Source organism: Lonchura striata, chromosome 6 (assembly GCF_050655825.1).
Source record: "Lonchura striata isolate lonStrDom1 chromosome 6, ASM5065582v1, whole genome shotgun sequence".
NCBI classification, from domain to species: domain Eukaryota; kingdom Metazoa; phylum Chordata; class Aves; order Passeriformes; family Estrildidae; genus Lonchura; species Lonchura striata.
This window is the reverse complement of record NC_140708.1, coordinates 3,356,662-3,378,269: the sequence shown is the minus strand read 5'-3', so window position 1 is coordinate 3,378,269 and position 21,608 is coordinate 3,356,662. Positions and strand designations below refer to the sequence as shown.

Genomic DNA, 21,608 nt, shown 5'->3' with positions numbered 1-21,608 from the left:
ATAATCATTTGCCTTCCTTGTAATCAGAAATTCTAGTCCATGGCTTCCTACACTGTTTTCTGACAATTTCCTTATTTTTTCCCCAAGCCACTCTTTGTTTTAAATTTCATTTATGCTGCTACTCTGTAATTATAAAAGAATTTGCCCTACTTTTTTGATTTCTTGTCTCAAATACAAGATATGACATAGCTCCTCTAGGTATTGTGTACAAACTGCATTTCAGAACAAAGATGCTTATCAGTTATTTCAATGTATTGAGAAATTCATGTGATAAAGTACAGTCTTGTAAAAAGCATCACATAGGCAGTGGCAGAAAAGTACTGGTTCAAAAGCCATTTGCCAGTGGTAAAATAACCAGAAAGTCTCCTAGAGCAGTAGTTAAATTGAGCAAGCCCCATTGTTGCCTAATCATCATGAAAATACTGATAAATCATAGAATGCTTTGGGTTGAAAGTGATCATCCACCCTCTGGCATGGGCAGGGACACCTCCCACCAACCAGGCTGCTCCAAGCCCTGTCCTGCCAGGGATGGGGCAGCTTCCCTGGCCAACCTGTGCCAGTGCATCACCACCCCTGCAGGGAAGAGCTTCTTTCTCCTACTTTATCTAAACCTACCCACTTTCAGTTTAAAACTATGAAGAGTAAAACCTCCTTTAACAATTGCCACAGCACTCAGATTCCAAGGGGAAAAAATAAAAACAAGCTAGAAAACCTAACAAAAAACAGAGAGACTTGTTCGGTATTTGAGAAGCACAAGCTTTAGTAAAATGATGTTAATATTTAGATGATGAGTGCTTTTTTTTGGCACCTTTGGAATTATTCTGTTACAGCTGACTGGCTCATTACAGATCAATGCATCAAAATTATGAGACTTCTCGGGCTATAATGGAATCACAATTATCACGATTTCTAATACTCTGGGGAACTTCTAAATCTCATTTCTGTGGTAATAAGAGGCAAGAAGTCAGTGCCAGTGCACTTGTGCCAGCTCTCTGTACAGTATCACAGATGTTAACCAGTGTGTCCTGTGAGGAGTCCACTCCCCCTGGAGCTCACGGAACTCCCAGCACACTGCTGGAGGTGCCTGACATTTCCAGCTGCTGAATGTGCCCCTCAGACACAGAAAGTCTGATAAATCCTTGGGCTGTTTATCTTTTGTTCCCTTGCTTCACACTTAGGCAATAAAGGCTATGATTAAGAGGATAAATGAAAATGTCACCATTTATCACCTGAAGTTCAATCAGCAATAGGAAAGTTGAATCTTATTTGATTAATTATACAGAAGTGCAAAAATACTTGCATTAATTCAGGGCGCTGAAAATTGCTAGAACCCTCTGAGGCACTAAACAGCAAGGTTCAAAGTCTTAAAGCTTTCATACACTTAGGAGTACATGCCTGACTTTAACCAATTTTTTTTAATTACTTTTCTTAATTCACTGTCATGACCACATGAGCTCTCCCTTAAGCATCCATCTGCCAGCTCCAAAACATCCAGAAACAAGTTACCTGTCTTTAAAGGCCTCCTTCCATCTGCCTGCTACATCTCAATTACTATTGCCAGACTGCTTCTATTAGAACATAATACTTTTTTTGCATTTAAAGACTTTGTGCATCATTCCTGTGTTGCCTTTCATTTTAGAAGTAATTCCACACAACCCTCTCCCTCAAATGCCATTACCATCTTTAGGTAAACCACCTTTACCTGTTGCAGGCTCTCTGCTAACACCCACCTAACTCGAGCAACACCTGGCAGCAGAGGGTTTGTAGACTGCCCCCAGAACCCTGACACCCTCCTGCCAAGCAGGTCAGCTTGCTGAGCAACTCTGCAAACTCACTGAAATGGAAACGCTGGGGTTTACACATGACTCTTGGGCTCATCAGCACTGAGTTTGTGTTTCAGACATCAAAAGTTCATTTTTAAACAGCTGCAGAAAAAAAAAAGTATCACTAAGTAAAATGAGGTACTGCTTTTTTTAATTATTATTATTTTGTGGTTAGTTTAGTATTGGTAATCACAGGCTTGCTAAAATTAGCAGTGTCAGAAGTCAGGTTACTCAAATGGCTCCACTGAGGTCTTTGGATTTAACTGAACAATGAAGAAGCTACAAGGAAGGAATCCCCCCTGCCCACATGTCCCAGTGTTCTGTTAACTAAACCCTTCCTGAGCCTGGAGGAGGCATGAGGGTCTCTCCTGAAAGTGAAAAAGTCACACAGCAATAAGGGGAGCCTGAAAGGGAATTCCCAATCACACAAACTGAGGATGCACAGAAATTAGCAAACTAAAATTAGGTGATTTTCCTCTCAAAAACAGAGCATTAGCTTATTAACTGAGCATTAAAAAAAAAAAAAAACACCAAAGAAAGAATGTGTGATAAGAGAGGAGGGTTAATCAGTATGGTAATGTAATGAAAATCCACTTCCCATTTTTTAAATATTGATCACACTTAAAAGAGTTTATCTTTTTTACAAAAATGACATCCTAATCTGCTGACAGATACATTTTATTCCCAAAATGCTGACCACTGTTCTGCAATCACATCTCCATATGCTAACTGCTCCACAATTCGATGTGCTCTGAAGCAGAAAGCCACACTAGAATTCTGTGCCTGCAGATCCCATTGTGCAAAGAGACCCTGGATCCTCAGGACAGCTGCTGTGCATGCTCCTGTACATGACTAACAGACAAACTGTACCACAAAAATATATACAAGGATATATTCTACAGCTTACAGTCTTCATCTGCTATTTTGACATACATGACCACACCACTGAAAGTGTATTATGGCTTAAAGAAGAATAGTAAGAGCAAAGGAAACAGAAAAAAAATGACAAGCCTTCGACTTGGATCTTACATCTGGGGATGAAAACCCTTAGCATTAAACAGCCTGAAACTAAAAACTTCCATGTAACAGGATTCATGCTTCTTGTCTTCAATAATACTCCAAAGGAGAACGATAAAAGATTCTTCTCTCTTCTGATATTCTGAAAGTTAATAAAGATGTTCCAGTAATCTGTCAGTTTGACCTCTACACATGCAGTTTTGATAGGCTGCCATTGTCAGAAGTAGTTTTGTTTTTCAATAACTCAGTAAAATCAATATTTTAAAAGAGGCAATGAAGGATTAAAATGTTCTTTTTATTTTGTGTTTACCAGTCTGGGATTAAAACTGATAGAAAGAGGAGTAGTGCTGAGACTACTCTATTCCCGATTGTCTTTGAAGGTGGTAGAAAGAAATCAGAGTCCTCCAATTGACAGGACTTTCTACATGCAGTACTTTGATATATAAGGCAAAATTAAAGGATTGTTAAATCCATTTTAGATTAAGCTGCTATCTGACAGGAAACTGTGCAAGTGTATATTGGATATCATATCAGGGGGATTTGGTTTTCAGAGTTCAAGTAGTTTTATTTCCATGGATCTTAGCTCCAAGCAAAAGCTGAATAAGGTAAAAGAATGCAGTCCTAAAGTACTGGATGTTCAGAGGTAAAAGTAACAGTGCTTGTTGTACACCAGGAAAGTACAAAAAGGAGATTGTTTAGGATGGTTTTGTTGCATCTTCCAGACCTATGGAAAGTTGCTCTCAACCCAATTTTCTGGGTCACTATATTTAAAATTTGACATTGAAAGATGTAGCAAATTTTATACACAATCAAACACAGTGGCAAAGAAGAGCTATTATCTTGTAGATGCATGTCAGTAAAACAGACTGAAGTGTGAGAGTCCTCCTATTGTACTTAATGAGAAATATTTACTGTTTGCATTGAAAATAGTAAGCAACCTGTTAGATTTTGCAGATTCCATGTTAAAACTGACTTTTGGCAGAGCTGTTTTCTACAGGAGGCAGACACAGACAGCTTAGTTCAAGAGTGAGTGGCTGTGTTTTGCCTTTTGGAAGAAAGGAAGACTTTTCTTGAACATGCTTATTAATTTTCTGTCAATATTATTTCTTGTTACCAGATACTTTCTATTATTTCCACTGTCCTCATTTTGCAAACATTTTGTAAATAAACTGCAAATGCGGAAAACATTTCATTTTACCATATGTAAGTTCTTCCATATTGTTTGCCAGAATGGCATTGTAATTACAATAGCATTAAACAAACAAACAAACAAACAAACAAACAAATCTAGGTATATATAAAACCTCAATTTCCTTATAGAAATAGAAACAATACACATTTTTATAACTCAAAGTTTTTTTCTCCTTTACAGCTTTTAACTTAATTTTTTTTAATGCTCTCTTAAGGAGAATTCACCTTCAATAGATGTGCATTTTCTGCACTGGAAATCTTTGCACTAATTTCAAACTTGTTTTTTGAGCAACACTTTGTCCTGCACACCTCTGCTGCTCTGTATCAACACATCACAACACTGATGCACGTAAATATATGTGCTGTTTGTTACTGTCCCTTGTCTGTAGTTCCAGAAGCCAGCACTATCAAACTGCAATACAGGCAAACCTGAAAAACACGCTGGCAAGAATGAGGCCACAGGCCAAAGTGTCAAATTTATGTATCAGCAGATTATTAGATCAAGCGACAGAGACAAAAGTATATTCATGTACTGAGAGAAGGGCTGAAGAACACAAAGTTCACTTCATCATCACCTCCACTTCTATTAAATCTCTCTGCCTCTGCTTGGTATAGTTGACCTTTAAACACCGCAGTGGGAGATTTGCATCTGTGCCAAAAGAAAAGATAATCAGAGCATTCTTCCCTGCTCCCATCAAATTCCTTTTTTAATCTCAAGTTCAGCCAGCCTATCACTCCTCCTCTCAGAAAGCATTGCATCTCCGTGATGGATCAGCTCAGGAGAACAGTCTGTCAGCTTCCCCAAAACAAGAAACTGCCACTTACACAGGGCCTGCCTGCTTTTCTCCTCCTGTAGATGTGACATTTCAGTCTTCTTGTTACCTAATTTTGTGCACTGTTATATACTTTTTATCTCAACAGCAGAATTTGCTTTTGTCTTTGGTAGAAATGAAGCAGAGGCCAGAACACTCCAGTCACTAAAAACAGCTGTGTATCTTAGAGGGGACTAGAAAGAACACCTGGGTCCCTTAAGGCTTTTCATTATTATTTTGCCTTAATTTTCGTAATTCAAAATGGTGTTTATATTCAGAGGTAATTTTGAAATGTTATAGAAGATTCCTTGAAAATGTTTCCAGTCAAATATTTCAACTAGACTTGTAATTTAATTGCAGTATTTAAAAGGTATTTCAAAGCAAAACCTAAATGTGTCAAATCTGAAAGTACTTAATCTTTATATTTTGATTTTTTTTTCAAAATTGCTACATTTTAGTATGGAATTCCCATTAATAACAAGCATTTTATAAAATAACCCAAATCTTTAAAGAATTTTTTTAGCCAAGGCTCACAAACAAAGGCTTAAGACTACTGAGAGAATCTTAACCCCATTTTTTTCATCCTGCAATATATTCTAGGGTGTTTTTTTTCAATGTAACATAATCAATATTCAGACTTAGAAGTATTTGATGCAGTATATGAGGAATATAAGGCACTGCAGCCTAAAATAACCTTCATCAGAAGAATGTTTAACGTGACCCTTGGTGCTCATCAAAATACTTCAGCAGCTGAGTGTTCGTTTCGTATGTGGGAAGTGTCCAATATCATAGCCAAAGTGGGCAGTTTAATGTGGTTTTGGGGCTTTTCACTATGTAACTAGGACTATTCTGCTTCCTCCACATACCTGAATACCCTAGTCACATTTAAAACTGATACACTCTGGTGTGTGCAATTATTGTGCAGCTATGGCAGTGCAAAGATGTTAACCACGGTATCTCAAATCCTTTGCCACTGTCTGTATTTTCCAATACTAGTGCTGGCCACAAAGCCCAGCTGATGCTCCTGGGAAGTGTGGCTGACACCCCAAGCCTGTGCACCTTTTAACAGCAGGTAGAATCTCCAGGCCACAAGCACAGAGCAGTTAATAAACTCAGCAGAGAGAAAACCTAAGTACACAAGAAAGAAGACATTTCCTTACTACTATGTCTGGAAATATTATTGCCCCAGAGCTGGTATGGTGTTCAGTCTTTCCATCTCACTGATGTTTTGTACCTCACTGAATTTATATCCATGCTACTGAATTGTATTACTTTGCTATATCTTAAATCATTTTTTGAAGGAAGGCCTGTAACTTCCAAATGCTATTTCAGAAGAGAGATTTGTAGGAGATCTCACTGCTCAAGTCGATTTACAAAGGTCACTGGCCTATGAGGCTACTGTCTGTTTCTTACATTATAGTATGAGCAGTGAGCCAGTGTAGCAGCAATTTAGCTTAGCTCAATTAAGATTTCCTATTCAGAGAGGGGGGTAAAGTATCTTCTTTCTGAAGACTTCTTGTTTCTATTAGAAAATTCTTCCTTTTCAGATTAAAACAGAAACCAAAGAAAATATCTCTTGATATTTTAAGCAGTTCTTCTAATTTCCATACCAAATTCACTCTTGGATTAAATTTTATGAGAAGATGAATTTTTGTTTTTGTAATATCCAACTCAGTCTATTGTGTTTACATACAAAACATTTCATAATCTACTCTTCAAGCATCCTTGATCTTTCAAGAAGAGATTCAAAAACTGCCCTCAAATACAGGATATGCCTGATTAAAACTGCTATACAAAGCATAAGAAAATGCAACACAATGCCATGTCTCAAAATAGACCAACAGTCAGCTCTCTATGTACAAATTTACTCACCTCACTTCTGTCCTCTAAAAATTAGGCATCCACACTAAACTAATCATTTAGTCAAAGAAGAAACAGGCACTTTATGTAATCAAAGACATTTTCGGAAAATCTTTATCTTGAGTTAAGAGTCAATGGGGTAGATAAGGTTTTAAATTGAAAACAGCCCAACACAATAAAATCTCAGAAAGCCTGCTTGCATTTGTCAACATTGAAAGCAGACAAAAGAAGCAAAGCACTGAGAGGAGTAATTCTGGTGGGTGGGGCATACAGGCCTGTGTTATTAGTACAGGTTTAAAACTGAGCACAAAAGGAAATATTTAAACTGGAAATAACATAAATATCAATGGCTTGTTTTACTTAAAAATGGACTTACAGCCTAGTCCTGTGATCCTGCTGGCTTGCACAGGGCAGTTAAGTTTGCTATAAATAAGAAACCCAGCTAGCTCCATCAAACCAGCCTCTGGGTTGACAGACAGGAATCTCAGCCAATTTCCTTCCACCCTGTGAAATACAAAGCTGTGTCTCATGTCAGGTAAATAAAGGCAACCTCTGTAGTTGTGGTTATGAAATGTGTAGAACATGGCCATGGGACAGCTGTAAAGATGAATTCTAATAAACAACCAAGGAAAGCATAAAAGAAGGCTTTTGAACCAATCTTTTGTTTGCATATAACAAATATAAGTCTTAAGCTGTTCTGTAGTAAGAAGTTTTGAATTATAACTTTAGAATGTTGCTTAGTATTAAGGATAGTAAACTGTAGTTCTAGAATGTAAAAGTCTGAAGCTAGTTTGTAATAAGAACTTTTGAATTATAACCTTAGAATGTTGTTTAGTACTAAGGATTTTAAATTGTAGCTCCTGGATAAGGAAGATGGACATCAGGGTTACTGATTAATGACTTAGAAAATAGAAGCTAGACCCCACCATCTGGACACACATGCTGGGATGTACACAACAGATTACAGAAATTGGAACGGAACCGAACACCACCATCATAGATTTACTATCCTAAAGTACAGAATTGTGACGTCAAAAGGTAGAAATGGAAACTGCCGAAAGTTTGCGTAAAAACTGGGAAATAGAAACTGTGGAAACTCACCTAAGAAATGGAAAATAGAAACTACTGGAAAAAGCTTATGAATATGCATGAATATGATCAATAAATACCAGCAAGCCCAATAATTGGTGTGCAGTTGGAGGAGAAAACCCCCACCACTGCACCCAGCGCTGTCTTTGCTCATACGCTACCATATTAATTAATAAATTGAATTGCTGCTTGGTATATTGGCTGAGTCAAGCGTTTCATTCCTACTACCCTGAACTGCAGCCATCTCCCTGCTCTGCAGCTGGGTGGTGTCAAGGACCAGAGCAGTGCTTTCTCACCATTCCCTATGGAACAGGCCCAATGAACTCCACGTGGACATCGGGGTGTCTGCTGTCCCCATCTCCAACCACCGCCCCACGAAACACGTGGATGTGAAATGTAACACTATAGCATCAAAATCATTTTATTACTGCCACCACAGCACTCACTGGCTGCAATAATAAAATCCATTCTTATGTGACTGGACCTGGCTACACAGATACAAAGGTCTTTGTGGTCCAGATTCAGAAACTTATTTAATAAATTTCTGCAATCAAGTGAAATATTGTGACAGGAAAATTAAACACTGATGGGTTAATCAATATGGCAGCAACAGCATATTTATAACTGAGCCACAGAATAGCATTAACAAAGGATATATGAGAGCAGGCAATACCACTGTGCTGATTCAAATTATTGCTCACTGATTATTTTGAGAATGCAATACCCTCTCTTTTGACATGTTGTTCTGCCTTCACTCTCAAATTACTATTATCAAATTCAACTTTGGTGCAACACTAACATCATCTGTCCAGCTCAACAACTGCTCTGAAGCCTGACAATGTGTGGAACATGTTCAGCTGGAACACTGACAGGATAGAGCTGAGACACTGTTTTTTATAAGAGGAGACTCACTGAAGTTGAACTCATGACTGGATTCAGGAAAACCTACACTTTTTTTAAAAACACTTTTTCCTTAATTTGGAGAGACTTACTTTTCATTACACAGCTAATTTCACAGCATACATCTTCAAGTGCAATAAGTTACCTTTTGTAAATGAAAAGGAAATAGTCATAAATCTTCCTTATGCTATAAATATATTTTAGAAGAGCAATGTTAAAATAAACAGGAATGGACACCCCTGTTTTCGTACATGAAAGCAATGGAAGAATGAAAGATCTGGACTACTGATTGTACTGTGTATGAGATCCAGGTATGTGGATGCCAGACTCCTCAAGAATTAGGGTGGCTGAATAACCCGCAAATTCTCGGGTGATTCAGACAGATTAGCATCACTTATTTCAGCCTCAGGAACAAATCAGCAGGAAACTGGGAGAAAGCTGTGAGCCAGGAATTTCTGCAGTATCTGCATTAACTTTTTATAAATTTTGTTTACACATATTTTAACAAGCTATTTGGAGCAGTAAAGGAAATAACTAATGAAGATTTGCAGAAGGATGCAATGGTACTAGATGACTAAACAGTAACAGTGATGAAATTCAGTCTAGAGAGTTTAAAAGTGAGCAGTTTTGTGAGGAAATAACCAACAGTTTCTGTGATTCTATGAAGAATCTTGACTGTATTTATTAGCATGGGGAGTCCTGCCCTCCCACCTCATGGGCTGCAAGGTGCTGGAAAAGGTACAGGGAAGGGAGCAATCAGATCTTTTTGTGGCTTCCAAATAAGGACATTTTTAAAAAAAACAAAAATACCTTGAAAACAATAAAAAACGAAAGAATAAGTGGCATGGAGAAGGAAAATAAGGACTGGTGTTCATTTTCTCTTATACCAGAATTCACAGACAGCAAAAGAAAAGATCATATGTGGGGGTAGTCAGAGTGTGAAACTCTTTAGCACAGGATGCTCCAAATGTCAGAGGTTTACAGTGGTCTCAGACCCACACCTGGAGTGCTTTACAGTCAGAAACAAAGCACAGTGAGAATGCAAATAGGCTTCTTCCTTAGCCTTTGATCCCCTAGACAAAACCTAGGGATTGGCAGTATCTGAGATGGTTTTCACCTCTCAAAGCTTGCAACAGCTCCGCTGTGTTGGGCATGCCCCACCAAGGCTACTTGCAGCTGATAAAAGAAAAAAACACCCTTTTTTAATCTGCTAAACATTGTGTATTTAACAATATGCACCGTCTTGCCTGCACCACTGGCCTGTGCTCTATCATCTGGTGCCCACAAGCCACACAACTCCCTGGATGTCACAACTGCACCTAGATGGTAAAACTGCTTCCAGAGTTGTATTTCAAAAGCCTGATGTCTCATCTCCCTCACCACCAGCTTTCTCTGGTACAGTTACTGTTCTGTGCCTTTTTTTGCAACATTTTTCTTAGTTGTTCAAGTTTAAAATGTTTTAATTACACCTCCTGTCTCTTAGTATTCCATAGCCAGGTACATGCCACTCATGATCTGGCATTTCAAGACTTAAATTTATTTTCAGTAGCAGAGATGAAGCTCATTTCTGCAATAGCATACAACTGGCTTTTGGAGTTGTATTCTAGAACATCCAAGTTGTAAGGGAATTTGTTTCCTTGGCTCTGGCAGCAGTGCAGGAAATAAACAACCAAGGAAAGAATGTGAGGCCTCCCCTGCAAACATGCAGATCATACCTCTCATTTAAGAACCCCTTAATAAAATACAATAACGCTTGGAAACTTCCTCCTAAGTTATAGTAATTTTACACTGGATTGGATCTTGAATTCACCTGTCATCCAACCCCAAATTTCACAGAATGCAGACAACACCATGCTATGGAACTTCCCTGGCTAAAGGCTGGGCATCTGTCCCAAAGGGGACAAGTGATGTTTAGACATTAGAATCTTCACCAAGAAACATGATTTCTGTTTTATATAAAGGGATAATAGAAATAACAAGGATCCAAACACAACTCATCTCCTTTTGATCTGTCCTGCCTTTCTGGCAGAATCAGGCTCCCTGCTTTGGGTAGCACTTTTAGCTAGACCTGACTTCTACAGCACATGCATTATCCATGGCCCATGTTCAGCTGGAAACCAAGCTCCAAGCATCTTGGCCATGCCTCAGCTCTGAAGTATGTGTATGTTTAGGTATATATGCTTCTGAAAACCACAACTACTCAGATCCAAGCCTATCTATACTATCTTCCTTGAGAAAGCAAGAGTGCAGTGCTCCACTATATCAATTTAAAAATACATATATTCTCATCTTAACATGGTTTAGGCCACTGTAGTGGCCACTAAAACCCAAATATGCTTCCAGTTGGAACTGCTATAGTAACTGCTCTAAAGTATTTAAAATTGATTGCATTTAGATAAATTTAATTGGTGTTACACATTCCCCAAAAGAGCTGCCATATTTCTCTCACTTCCATGATGCTGTCGGAAATGTCTGAATTTTTCTTAAAAATTAGATAAATCTGTTTATCTCCACAAAGACCTTTTGTGGCCACTTGCTTAGTTGATGTGGTTTTTTTTCATTTTTTTTTCTGTTTTACCTCTGATAGGGTCACAGCTGATGGATGCACTACAACTACCACCTAATTATTTGCTGGAGAGTTTAGCAATTGATAAATATAGTTTATCAAAAAGCCATCAATCAAGCTCTTGCTTAGATATTCTGGTAACAGCATTAAACCAATGTAAGCAACTTCTAAGTAAGATACTTACTTCTACTAGATATCCAGAAGGCAACATAAAGTAAAATTGAAGTTAATTTGAATAGCAGCCCACAATATAATCCCCAGTAAAGTGACATTTGGAACAACTAATTCAACAATAGGAGACTGTGTACAGTCTCTCTTTAGAAGTAAGTTTTCTTCAATGTAGGCAGCACATTGAGTCACAGCATAAATATAAATATGTACACACACACTGTATATTCACACATGCAGCAAGATCAGGCTGTGGATTATTCCAGGCAGTGAATCTGTGCAGCAATCAGTCTCTCTAATCACACACCCACACTCATGGCCAGCTAGTTCTTGCATTTGGGGCACAAATTCAAACCCATGAAAGAAAACTAATTCTGTATTTTAGGCTTATGCGATCTAAAATGAATAATGATTTGGGTATTTCAGCTGGACTCAGAAATTCAGTCAAGTTATTTTGTCTTCAGTGATCACCTGTTCTTTCTAAAAATGAAGTCACTACAGGATGGCTTAGCTTCAGTATTAAAAATTGGAAAACCTTGTAACTTTGAGTTTGTGTTTCAGCTGTCATTTGATTTTGCAGCACGATCAAAATCAGATATTCTTGTAAATCAAAGAATAAAAACTTTTCTTATTCTGTAATCCCATGACCATGAAGAGAAACAAAAATGCAATACCCTCTTTTTATTTTAGCTCTTTACCCATTTTTCTTTCATTATCTCTAGGTCACTCAAGATTAATTATTAATTCTGAGCCAAATAGTTTTCTTAAGTAAATTTTCAGCTGCAGAGTGAATTCATTGATTTTTTCCCATTTTTGCATTACTGCACACAAAAGCACCAAAAGCTAAAAAACCCCACAAAAATTACTAAAGCGTTCCTTCCAGGCACTTGAGTTGATAGTGCTGTGAATTTTTGACTTTAGTATTCCAGCAGTGCTCCAAGCTCCAGTTCAAATGAGTTTAGGTCAGTGGATATTCAGTCACATTTGCAGGACTGACTGCCCAACAAGCGAAAATCTCCCCACAGTTGTATCTGCAAGTCTCTTAGTGCTGAAGAAGTATCATTTATAAGCAATAAGGAAGTACATCCTTTAGAAGTGAATCCTGAGTCTCCAGTGTATGAGGGGATTCATGTACCACACAGGCAAGAGCTGGGCTTGGCGATTGCTGCGGGTCCTTTTCTACCCGAAATCTTCAGTGATTCTGCCAGCAAGCTCCTGGCTCTAGGCTGGGTCAGACCCCACTGCCCCTTCAGCAGATCACTGCACAGGTCACACACTTTGCAAGGGAGAAAGCTGGCAAACAACTGGCACTAACATGGTGCCTCCTGTACTTTTTCATTTTTGTTCTGTTTTACCTCTGATAGGCTCACAGCTGATGGATGCAGCAGGATCCTGAGCACCCGAGCTAATACTCCCAGAAACACACATTTAATCAAGTTCCCACTGAACACCTTGGTGGAAAGGCTTACACTGATTTCTCAAATTACAGTTCCACACCATCGAATTTCTATGCAATGAAATGCTATACAAGGACAAAGCCCTCTGTCTTACTACATACCATTACAAGAAAATGGAGTACATTTACTGTTACCCAAGGCCACTTATTTATTCTTTTCCTGAAATGCCAGCTTTAAACATTTTTGATATCTGCCAGCAAAGGGAGTGTTCAGTGGCAAGTCACTTACACCATATATTCCAAACAAATGCAATTCCATCAAACATACCTCCACAAGCCTGCTAGTATGTTCTCGAAATATAGCAGCATATTCCTTTATTTCTTTCTCTCTTCCATTTTTAGCAGCTTCAATGAGAACTAGCAGTGGCACAGTGGTGTCTAAGAAGGAGTCTGAGATGTGATCTATAATGGCTTTCCGGAGCTGCAAAAGAAAGCAATACATCAGTACCTGCTAACTGGAGTCTTCATTGAAGCCTGCAGGAATTATTGTCCATTCCTATTTATAACATAAACACATCCACACTGTATTCATGCATTATTTGCACCCTAGGTCTGAAACCTATGGCAGCTACAATTTATGTATTACACAAAAAACTGTATTTAATTTTAAGGAAAACTTTAATATGTCACTAGGTAAATATGCCTGTTTGTACAGATACACAAAACACTACATCATATTCTGGTTCTCTTGAAATCAAGGGAGCCAAACAAATATTACCCTTCCTTGATGAATAGGCTACTTAACTCATTGCACATGTGCAAAATTAGTTAGCCTAGACCTCATATCTCCTGGGTATTCTCCCTTGTAATTCAGATGCCAAGGGAGAAGGCTATTTCATTTTACAAAGAAAATATTAATTTAATCATGTTTGTACTCGAGAAATAGCTACATCCCATGATTTAATAATTGCAAAATTACAGCAGTATTTTCTTTTTGGGAAACAAGGTCTGTTTTGCAGAATGGCAGCCTTCATGGTAATTATGTGAATGAGATTACTGATTGTGCCACCTGATAATGTATTAATAGAGCAAGAAGATCTATAAATGAGGCTGGAGTTCAATTTTCTCTGCTTAAGTCAATTGTTCTTGAACTTTTAACTTAAATTAGTAAAGAAGAATAACATTCTGCTATAAATTACCTGTCTTAAATTAGGCTTCACAGAAGCTTGTATCACTGCTACATCACTTAAGAGGTTATTTTGCATGTTACCTACACGTGAACGCTGTTCATTTAGATCATGCAGCACTACAACAAACTTACCAACTGAAACAATACATGAAATGTAAAAATAATTATCAAATGCACTGAATTTCCTACTCAAAATCCAGTATTTTTACAATCTATAGAAAAGATTTTGACTGGAACAGAAAAGGACACTAAATGTTTTTAAGCTCATAACACTGCTGCCAAAGTACTGTTTTCACTTGGTGTTTTGCTCCAATGTATCTGTGTGAATACTCAGTAAAAGTAAAAACTCCTTCCACGAGAAAAATGGAAAAAAGCACAGTCTTTCTGATGCTGCTGCTTGTAGGTTTGTAGGTAGGGCAGTGACCATGCACAGCAGAAAGAACAGTGGAGAAAAATCTGCTGATTATCAGACAAGATCTGAATATGAATTCCACCACTAGCTTTTGGATAGCCTCACCACCTAAAACCAGCTCACCCTGACTCACCAGAGGGACAGACAAACATTCCAAACAAGCACAGCAATTCATGTTTGGAATGGTTTCTTTGTCTCCTAACCTAGTGTAGCCCATCACATTAGGATATACTGTCTGGATACACTGTATGTTCTGCAAAGTCATTTACAAAGACAGAGGCTGTGGGATTCCAATGCAGAATAGGATTTCATGCATTCTCAGCTTTATTCAAGCTGAAATTAAAATACAAAAAACTATTAGAAAGTTTCACTACCAGAAATAAAATACATCGAACCTCCAGTCCTGCCAAGTTACCTGCTAAGACTTCTCTGTTGTAAAGGCTCCACTAAAGAAAACAGATATTCTTGCCTGTTTAAAATTAGGTACATGAATGTGACCTTGAAGAGTCAGAATTTTAAAATAAATATTTCGATTTACAAAAAACAGCAACAAAAAGTTGTGGAACCATCGCATCCATGGCCAATGATTGATTATCTCCAGCAGAAATATTCTGGAGTTCTGTGCAGTCCAGACTGCAGGGCTTTCACAGCCTTAACGCAGTGTCACTACAATAACCTCAGGCACATTTGTGGAGAAGCTTGAGATACCCAATTTCAAACCAACAGCCTAATTTTATCTCTCATAACATAATTCTTTGCTATAGCTTTTCACTGGTTTTCTTGGCTTAATTAACCTTTCACACAGAAATTATCATTACTATTTCGTTCATAAGAAATGCTCTATCCTGCAATTATGTAGCAAATTACAGTTTCTTTAAAAAAACAAAGATAATGCTGTGTCTTTGCTGAACACAAACAAGTTTGAAATTATGTTCCTGTTGCAACTCTGCAAAGGAATATACAAAGCTGAGAATTGCAAAGGATGGCTTGTGTAGCATTAAAGAAGTACAACATAGAAAAAAAAAAAGGAAAAGACAAAAGAAAAAAGGAATATCTGAGGCAATATCTATTTCTTTTCATACTAATCCTAACAAGCATTTCTTCCATGACTCAGTAAGTCTGTTTCTGACCCTGGCCACCTGTAGGGCAAAATGCTAAAAGCTAACTAGGCAGAAGGGAGGCACATGAAAAAAGGACAGCATCAGTAGTGCCAGCACACAATGCTAGGGAAGTTATTGTGCTATAATTAAATTTCTTCTCGTATTTTTAAGCAAAAGAGACACCAGTAGAAGAGGGAAAGGAGGGGAAGGATGATGTCTGACAAATTGTTTTCTTCTTAAGATGCAAGGTCTTACCCTTTGAGCAGACTGGTACAGAAGCATGGAGAATTTTTAGTTTTGGTATCAAAATGCATTAAAAAATAACACAGGAACATGTCATTTATAAAACATGGGGCATAAGGTTGTCAAAAACAGTGGAGGGTAGAGAAAAAAAATGCCAGCAGCTGTTTGCAACACTATTCAGCATCAGTACTGATAAGCACAGAAAACTCTGTTGGCCTCTACTCACCTCTTGCCTTACCAGACTACCCTGGCAAAAGTCCTGGGCAAAGCTCAGAGCAGTTATTACTGAGGGATCTCCCCTTTCCCCTTTTGAAGGGGAGCCAGGAAGGCCATCTCTTTTGTGTCCAGAAACAGCTACTCATGATGAAGAAATTACATAAAAATATAAGAATATCACCAGGAATAACATTTATTAAAGTAACCAACCAGCCAGAACTGCAGAACAGCCACAGGAGAAACATCTTTGCAGTCCATTCATGCTGCACTGGGAAAGAACTGAGAGGCAAGACCTGAGTATGGTAATTTCATGTAATTATAAATTGGAATGAATGGGCAATTCCTTCCTAAATATTTGTACAGCTCTCCTCAGCAGTGAAGCAGTGATCCAGGTAAAACTGCACCCACAGAAATGACAAGCACACCTCCAGCACAATACAAGTACAAATCAAAACAAAGCTGAACAGCTTAAAATCCTCATAAGTACTGGCCAAGCTCCTGAAATGAATGTAAGTAAGTTCCCTTGAAAAGCCAGATAGTTTCTACAGCTCCCAGAATGTCCTGTTCTGGGGACAGCTACTTTTGCCCCCACTCTTGCCAGACACAAATGCACTCCTTCACTCTCCTTGCTGTGATGTGCAAAGGTGTTCCAAAGGGGCCCACGGTATAACCCACAGCCAGGCTGCTAGCTGGGACAGCCCCTCTCTGATGGTTTATTGGGCATCACTGAAGAGATTTTAAAAATACATCTTGATAAGGTTTCATATTTAACCCAAATTTTGCAGAGGCAGTCCCAGTCATGACTGAAAGCAGAGTACACTTCACAGCACAGCCCAGAATCAGCTGAGAGCACTGATGCAATACCAGCAAAGGTGTACATTGTCATTGAAAAATACAGTATTACAAAAGCTGTAAGAGTAGAGCAAACAACAATTTTCATGTTTCTTGTAAAATTGCTGGGAGACGGAGTAACAAATGTTTGTAAGTGAAAGCAAATAAGACTCTACGGCAATATCTGCAGGCACAAAATTCACAATTTCATGTCTCCCAGAACAGGAATTAGGCATGCAGTAAGCATTCTTCCTAAAACAATTCTCATAAATACATATGTATGAATATAGAATTGAAGGAAATATATAAAATATTTCTCATAAATCCTTTCCAGTGGAAAAAATGTCAAGAAGCACAGAGCTGTTCTGGTAAGAGGAAATTACTGGTTCTAGATTGACTATAAATTGGGCATGATTACATTCAGCCTGAACATTTTCCAAAGGTTTACACAAAGACATAAATTGAATCAGTTAACAGCTTTTAACCACTGTAACAGAGTCAATAAAGTGTTTTAAGCTGGAGTTTAATTAACCCATGGACGAAAATGAATTGAAGGGTTCCTAGATACACTGAGCTGGTGATGCAGGCCTCTGCACTGAACACATTTTGGACAGAATGTAAGCAGAAACTGGGTAGCTACTTATCTGTAAACACTGTATTTCTATTATATTATTCTCATTTTTCAAGGCTTCCCCTGGCTGATTATGGCAGCAGGAAGGAATTTATTCCTCAACTTGAAGCACAGGCTGGCTTGTGAGACTGAATACAAAGTTGGGAGGGGTCATCTTCCACCAGGGAGCTGATCAAAAGCCCAAGCTGGAGACAGGATGAAAGACTGTGTTCAAGTTCTTTGTAGCTGTAAATTTTCATGTACTTGGTTGGGGCAGCTTGGCTGAAAGAACTACTGACTTTCTAGGGGTTTTCTTTCTGAAAGGGAACATTATACACATCCAGCATAATCTGCAGTTTTTCTCAAAGGTATTTATTACAGAGAAAGGGTATAAATACAGCTGATGTCTACTGCTAACCTTCTGCCCTTCACTGAACTTGTGGATTCTGGTCCACGTCTCACATTAGTTTTAGGACACTGGGATGTAAAATGTAGGGTAGACTGTGGACTGGGCATTCCAAAAACCCTCCTGTGTGGTATGAGTTCCCACAGCTGTAAAGACCCACACACAGTGACTCAATAGTTCCTTCAAGGTCTCTGCTCCAACCAGTAATAATTCAAGCTTAGTGAAAATTAAACAAATCATGATGACTAGAGTACATTACTGATATTTATCTACAGCAAATATATTCAGACATGCATACATACAGATATATATTCAGACAGTATCATTTAGCAGGGTTTCCTCCCAGAGTTTTGAAAACTGGTATGTAAATATTCAGTGGAATGGTGCAATTGTCTTCAATATAAAATGGAAAAGAAAATAGTATTTTCAAAATGCATAAACTGAAAATAGCAAATTGGAAAAGAATCCCTCAAGACATTTTTCTACCTTTCATTTGGCCAGGCCTCACCTGTCTGCGAAGGTCTCTGGTCTTCTTGCACATACCATCTATGGCGACATTCAGGGCATTGCTTCTCTCTGCCTTGTCAGTCTGCAATCAATGGGACAGAAAACAATCAGTGGCTGTCTGGAATCCCTCAGCAAGCACATCCTTTGTGTCCCCAGTGCATTTGGTAAATCATACATGCTGAAGAAGTTTTCAAATTTTTCGTACGTTTCAAGAGCCAGTACCACAATGTTCACAGAATGCCAATTTGTCATGTTAAGCATTATTTGCTGAGTCAAAATATATGCTTTAGAAGCACTGCACAGGAACAAAATAAACACTTCCTAACTTCTGAATTGCTGTAATACTACCAGTGTAATAAACAGCATGAACAGAATTCTGATTATAGTGACAATGATGATGGTGGTGATGATGATGATGATTAGTAATAATAATAGTAACAGCAACAGTAATATGGCAATCCATTATACCCTATTCATGTGAAAAATAATGTTCTCTCTCTAAAAAACAATGTATAAATTCAGGTGCCCACAATGCAGTGCAGTTATGCTTTTGTTTGTCGTGTTCATTTTCCTTCTGTAAAACAGAATGGGTGAGTTTCAAAACGTCCAAGATGTTTCACTGTCCATGAAATGACAATCTCTCCATTCCACACAGCACATTCATTCTCAGCATCTAGAAGACTGAGATATCTGAGAGGTCTGAAGAGAATTGGTTTTACTTTCTAAACAATTTTAATTTTTTTATTTCCACCTATAAGCAAAGTGCTTCTATCACGGTTACCTATTTGAAAAGAGTACTTCACACTTCACTGGATCACTCAGCCTTTTCTCCCTACAATACCGTAATACTTCTGTGCCTCCTAGCTGGTTAGGATTTTTTTTTTCCTGTTAGTACAGAAACTACATGAAAATACAAAATGCCTGATGAAGTTTGTTTGCCTAAAGCAAGCAATCATTGTCGACTACCTTGGACTGCCCTGGTCTAAAGGAAAGAACCACAAATAGTGGTGCTTTACACAAAGTCAGCACACATGATATTTACTGCACAATGAACCGGTCTGTCATAAATGCTAAGCAAGACCTATGTACAATGACCACACCATTTACCAAGCACCAGAAATCTCTATTATAAACATGACTGTGTCATTTTATAAATAACATTAAAATTAATATGGAAATAGTAATATTGTGGTAGGCACCCAAGAGTTATATAAGCTTATTATCTATGTATCATACTTCAATCAGAGTTATTTCCTTACTAAAGAAACCTGTGAACAGGACAATATGCTTAATATTAAAACTAAGACTAGAGGGTGCAAGAAAATAACTCTTACATTAAAACTGAATGTGCAGCGTCATAAATGAAATTATTAGCACATTCTGTATCAGCTGAAAGGAAAAACTACTTTAAAAACTGAACTAGTACTTTCAGGTTTATTTAGAAAATCTCCTGTGACCTTCTGTCTCTGAAACTGGCTATAGGCTTTGCAGGGAACAGATGATCAAAACCAGATCTTGGAGAAAGGTCTGAACTTCACCTTAAAACCTTCAGGGAATCCCTGGGGGTGGATACTCACTTTTGTTCCACAGCAATGCTATCACTTCTTGTACCAAGGCTTGCACAGGAACCAAAGTAAATTATCACTCCTCTATTATGCTTTGCAACCTCTTGTCAGCCTTGACAACAAAATGATTCCATCTGAACTGCCAGGTAAAACGGGCCAGGAAAAACTTGATGGATACAACTCAGCTTATGCCTATGCATTTTCAGACTACAAAAATGCACTGGCATATCCTTTGGAAGTTTTATATTTAGAGCCTATTTTTCTACAAAGACAAAATCATTGTAAAATATTGGGATATTTTTCAAATTGCCTGATAATCTGTAACTTCAAAGGTGGCTACTAATGATACAACTGGCTTTCAGCTAACCTAAATCTTTGAAGCAGCTATTCTGAAATAACCTCAGGCATCAAGTGGCATAAAATATTGAACAGTGAACAAGTTAAAAATACTTTACTTTCAAATTCTTAACATAATAGTCAATGTTGAGAAAGCAAATCCAACTATAAATGAAGTTATTCTTCACCTCATGTTTCCCCTAAGAAATAAAACACACTATAAATGCACTGTAAATGCAGCTTCAGGCTGTAGAATATAGACAAGTCCAGACTGCAAGTAACCTCATAACTGCAGACTCTCATTCTTTCCTAAAGAAACTTAAACATCAAAACCCCCACACTACTGTTTGGATAAATCCTACTTACAAAGACTTCTAAGCCATGTGCAGTCTTCTCCAGTCAGGGGAAGAGCTGTCTACAAAGTCTCCTGTGGGAACACTCTCAAACAGCAGTGGCCTCAAGCTGCCTTCTCCTGCCTCTGTCCCACTGTTGGGACCTGCAGTCCTGCTGTGGCTGCACGCTCCCCTGCAGACTCAGACTCCACCTGGACCTGGCACCAACAGTCCAAGAGCTGCACGAGATGCTCACATTGTTGAATAAGCAAAGAAGAGCAGATGTCATGTCTGACAAGTGTCCGCTGCAATGCTGGCACAGTGAGCCAAAGGTGACCTGAGCACCTCGGCACCCAGCAGAGTGCAGCTCCCCAGCCATGGAGCCACTCATCTGCCTCTGCTTGGCAGTGAAATCCTCCTGGTGACTGCTGTCCTTCAGAACAAGCACACCTATCCTCAAATAGTTCCTTCTTGTACAGGGGGACTGGATTAGGAAAGGGCTAGGAAAATTATGCACACTATTCTGGGTCTGGATTTTAAAAATCAGGCAGCTGAGCCTTTCAGTTATCCTGTACTCACCTACTGTTTTTTCCTGTAAAATACAAGTAATAACACCTATATGGCTCCCTTGTGAAAATCCTCAAAGCAATATCCAGTTCCTATTTCAATGCATTTTTTAACATTTGAAACATTTTACAAGCACTAAGTCACAGTGTTATTAATATTCCACTGAGTGAAAAGAAGTATTTTTAATTAACACTGGATAGCTTGAAGATAAATGCTGGGTACTGGAAATAATACAGGCCCATCTATTTCACACACTGGCAAACAACATTAGTTGAATGTCTCAAAAACCCACATTTGCAGAAAATCTTTTCTGCTGGATTTCCATTTAAACCAGGACACACATACAGGGAGATTCTCAGTTGAAACACATGGCCATATCACCTCTAGTTTTGATGGAGTTCATTTACAGCAGCAGGGAACTGTGACCTTCCCAGGCACTCCAGACCCTTCTGCACCCCAAGGTCCTCAGGTG

The 21,608-nt window shown here is 38.4% G+C and overlaps 1 protein-coding gene across 8 annotated transcripts in view; it reads right to left on the bottom strand.

Moving 5' to 3' along the window:
• Positions 1 to 21,608, bottom strand: part of CTNNA3 (catenin alpha 3) — a 426,948-nt gene that overhangs the window by 154,833 nt on the left and 250,507 nt on the right. For all 8 annotated transcript variants that reach the window (XR_014956237.1, XM_085583117.1, XM_085583119.1 and 5 more), the window contains 2 exons: positions 18,338 to 18,418; positions 13,151 to 13,303 (listed from right to left, as the gene is read on the bottom strand). Coding sequence is in view for 7 of the 8 variants with exons in the window: in XM_085583117.1 (XP_085439243.1) it covers positions 13,151 to 13,303; positions 18,338 to 18,418 (234 nt within the window). In the remaining variant the exon portion in view is untranslated. The remainder of the gene's footprint in view (positions 1 to 13,150; positions 13,304 to 18,337; positions 18,419 to 21,608) is intronic.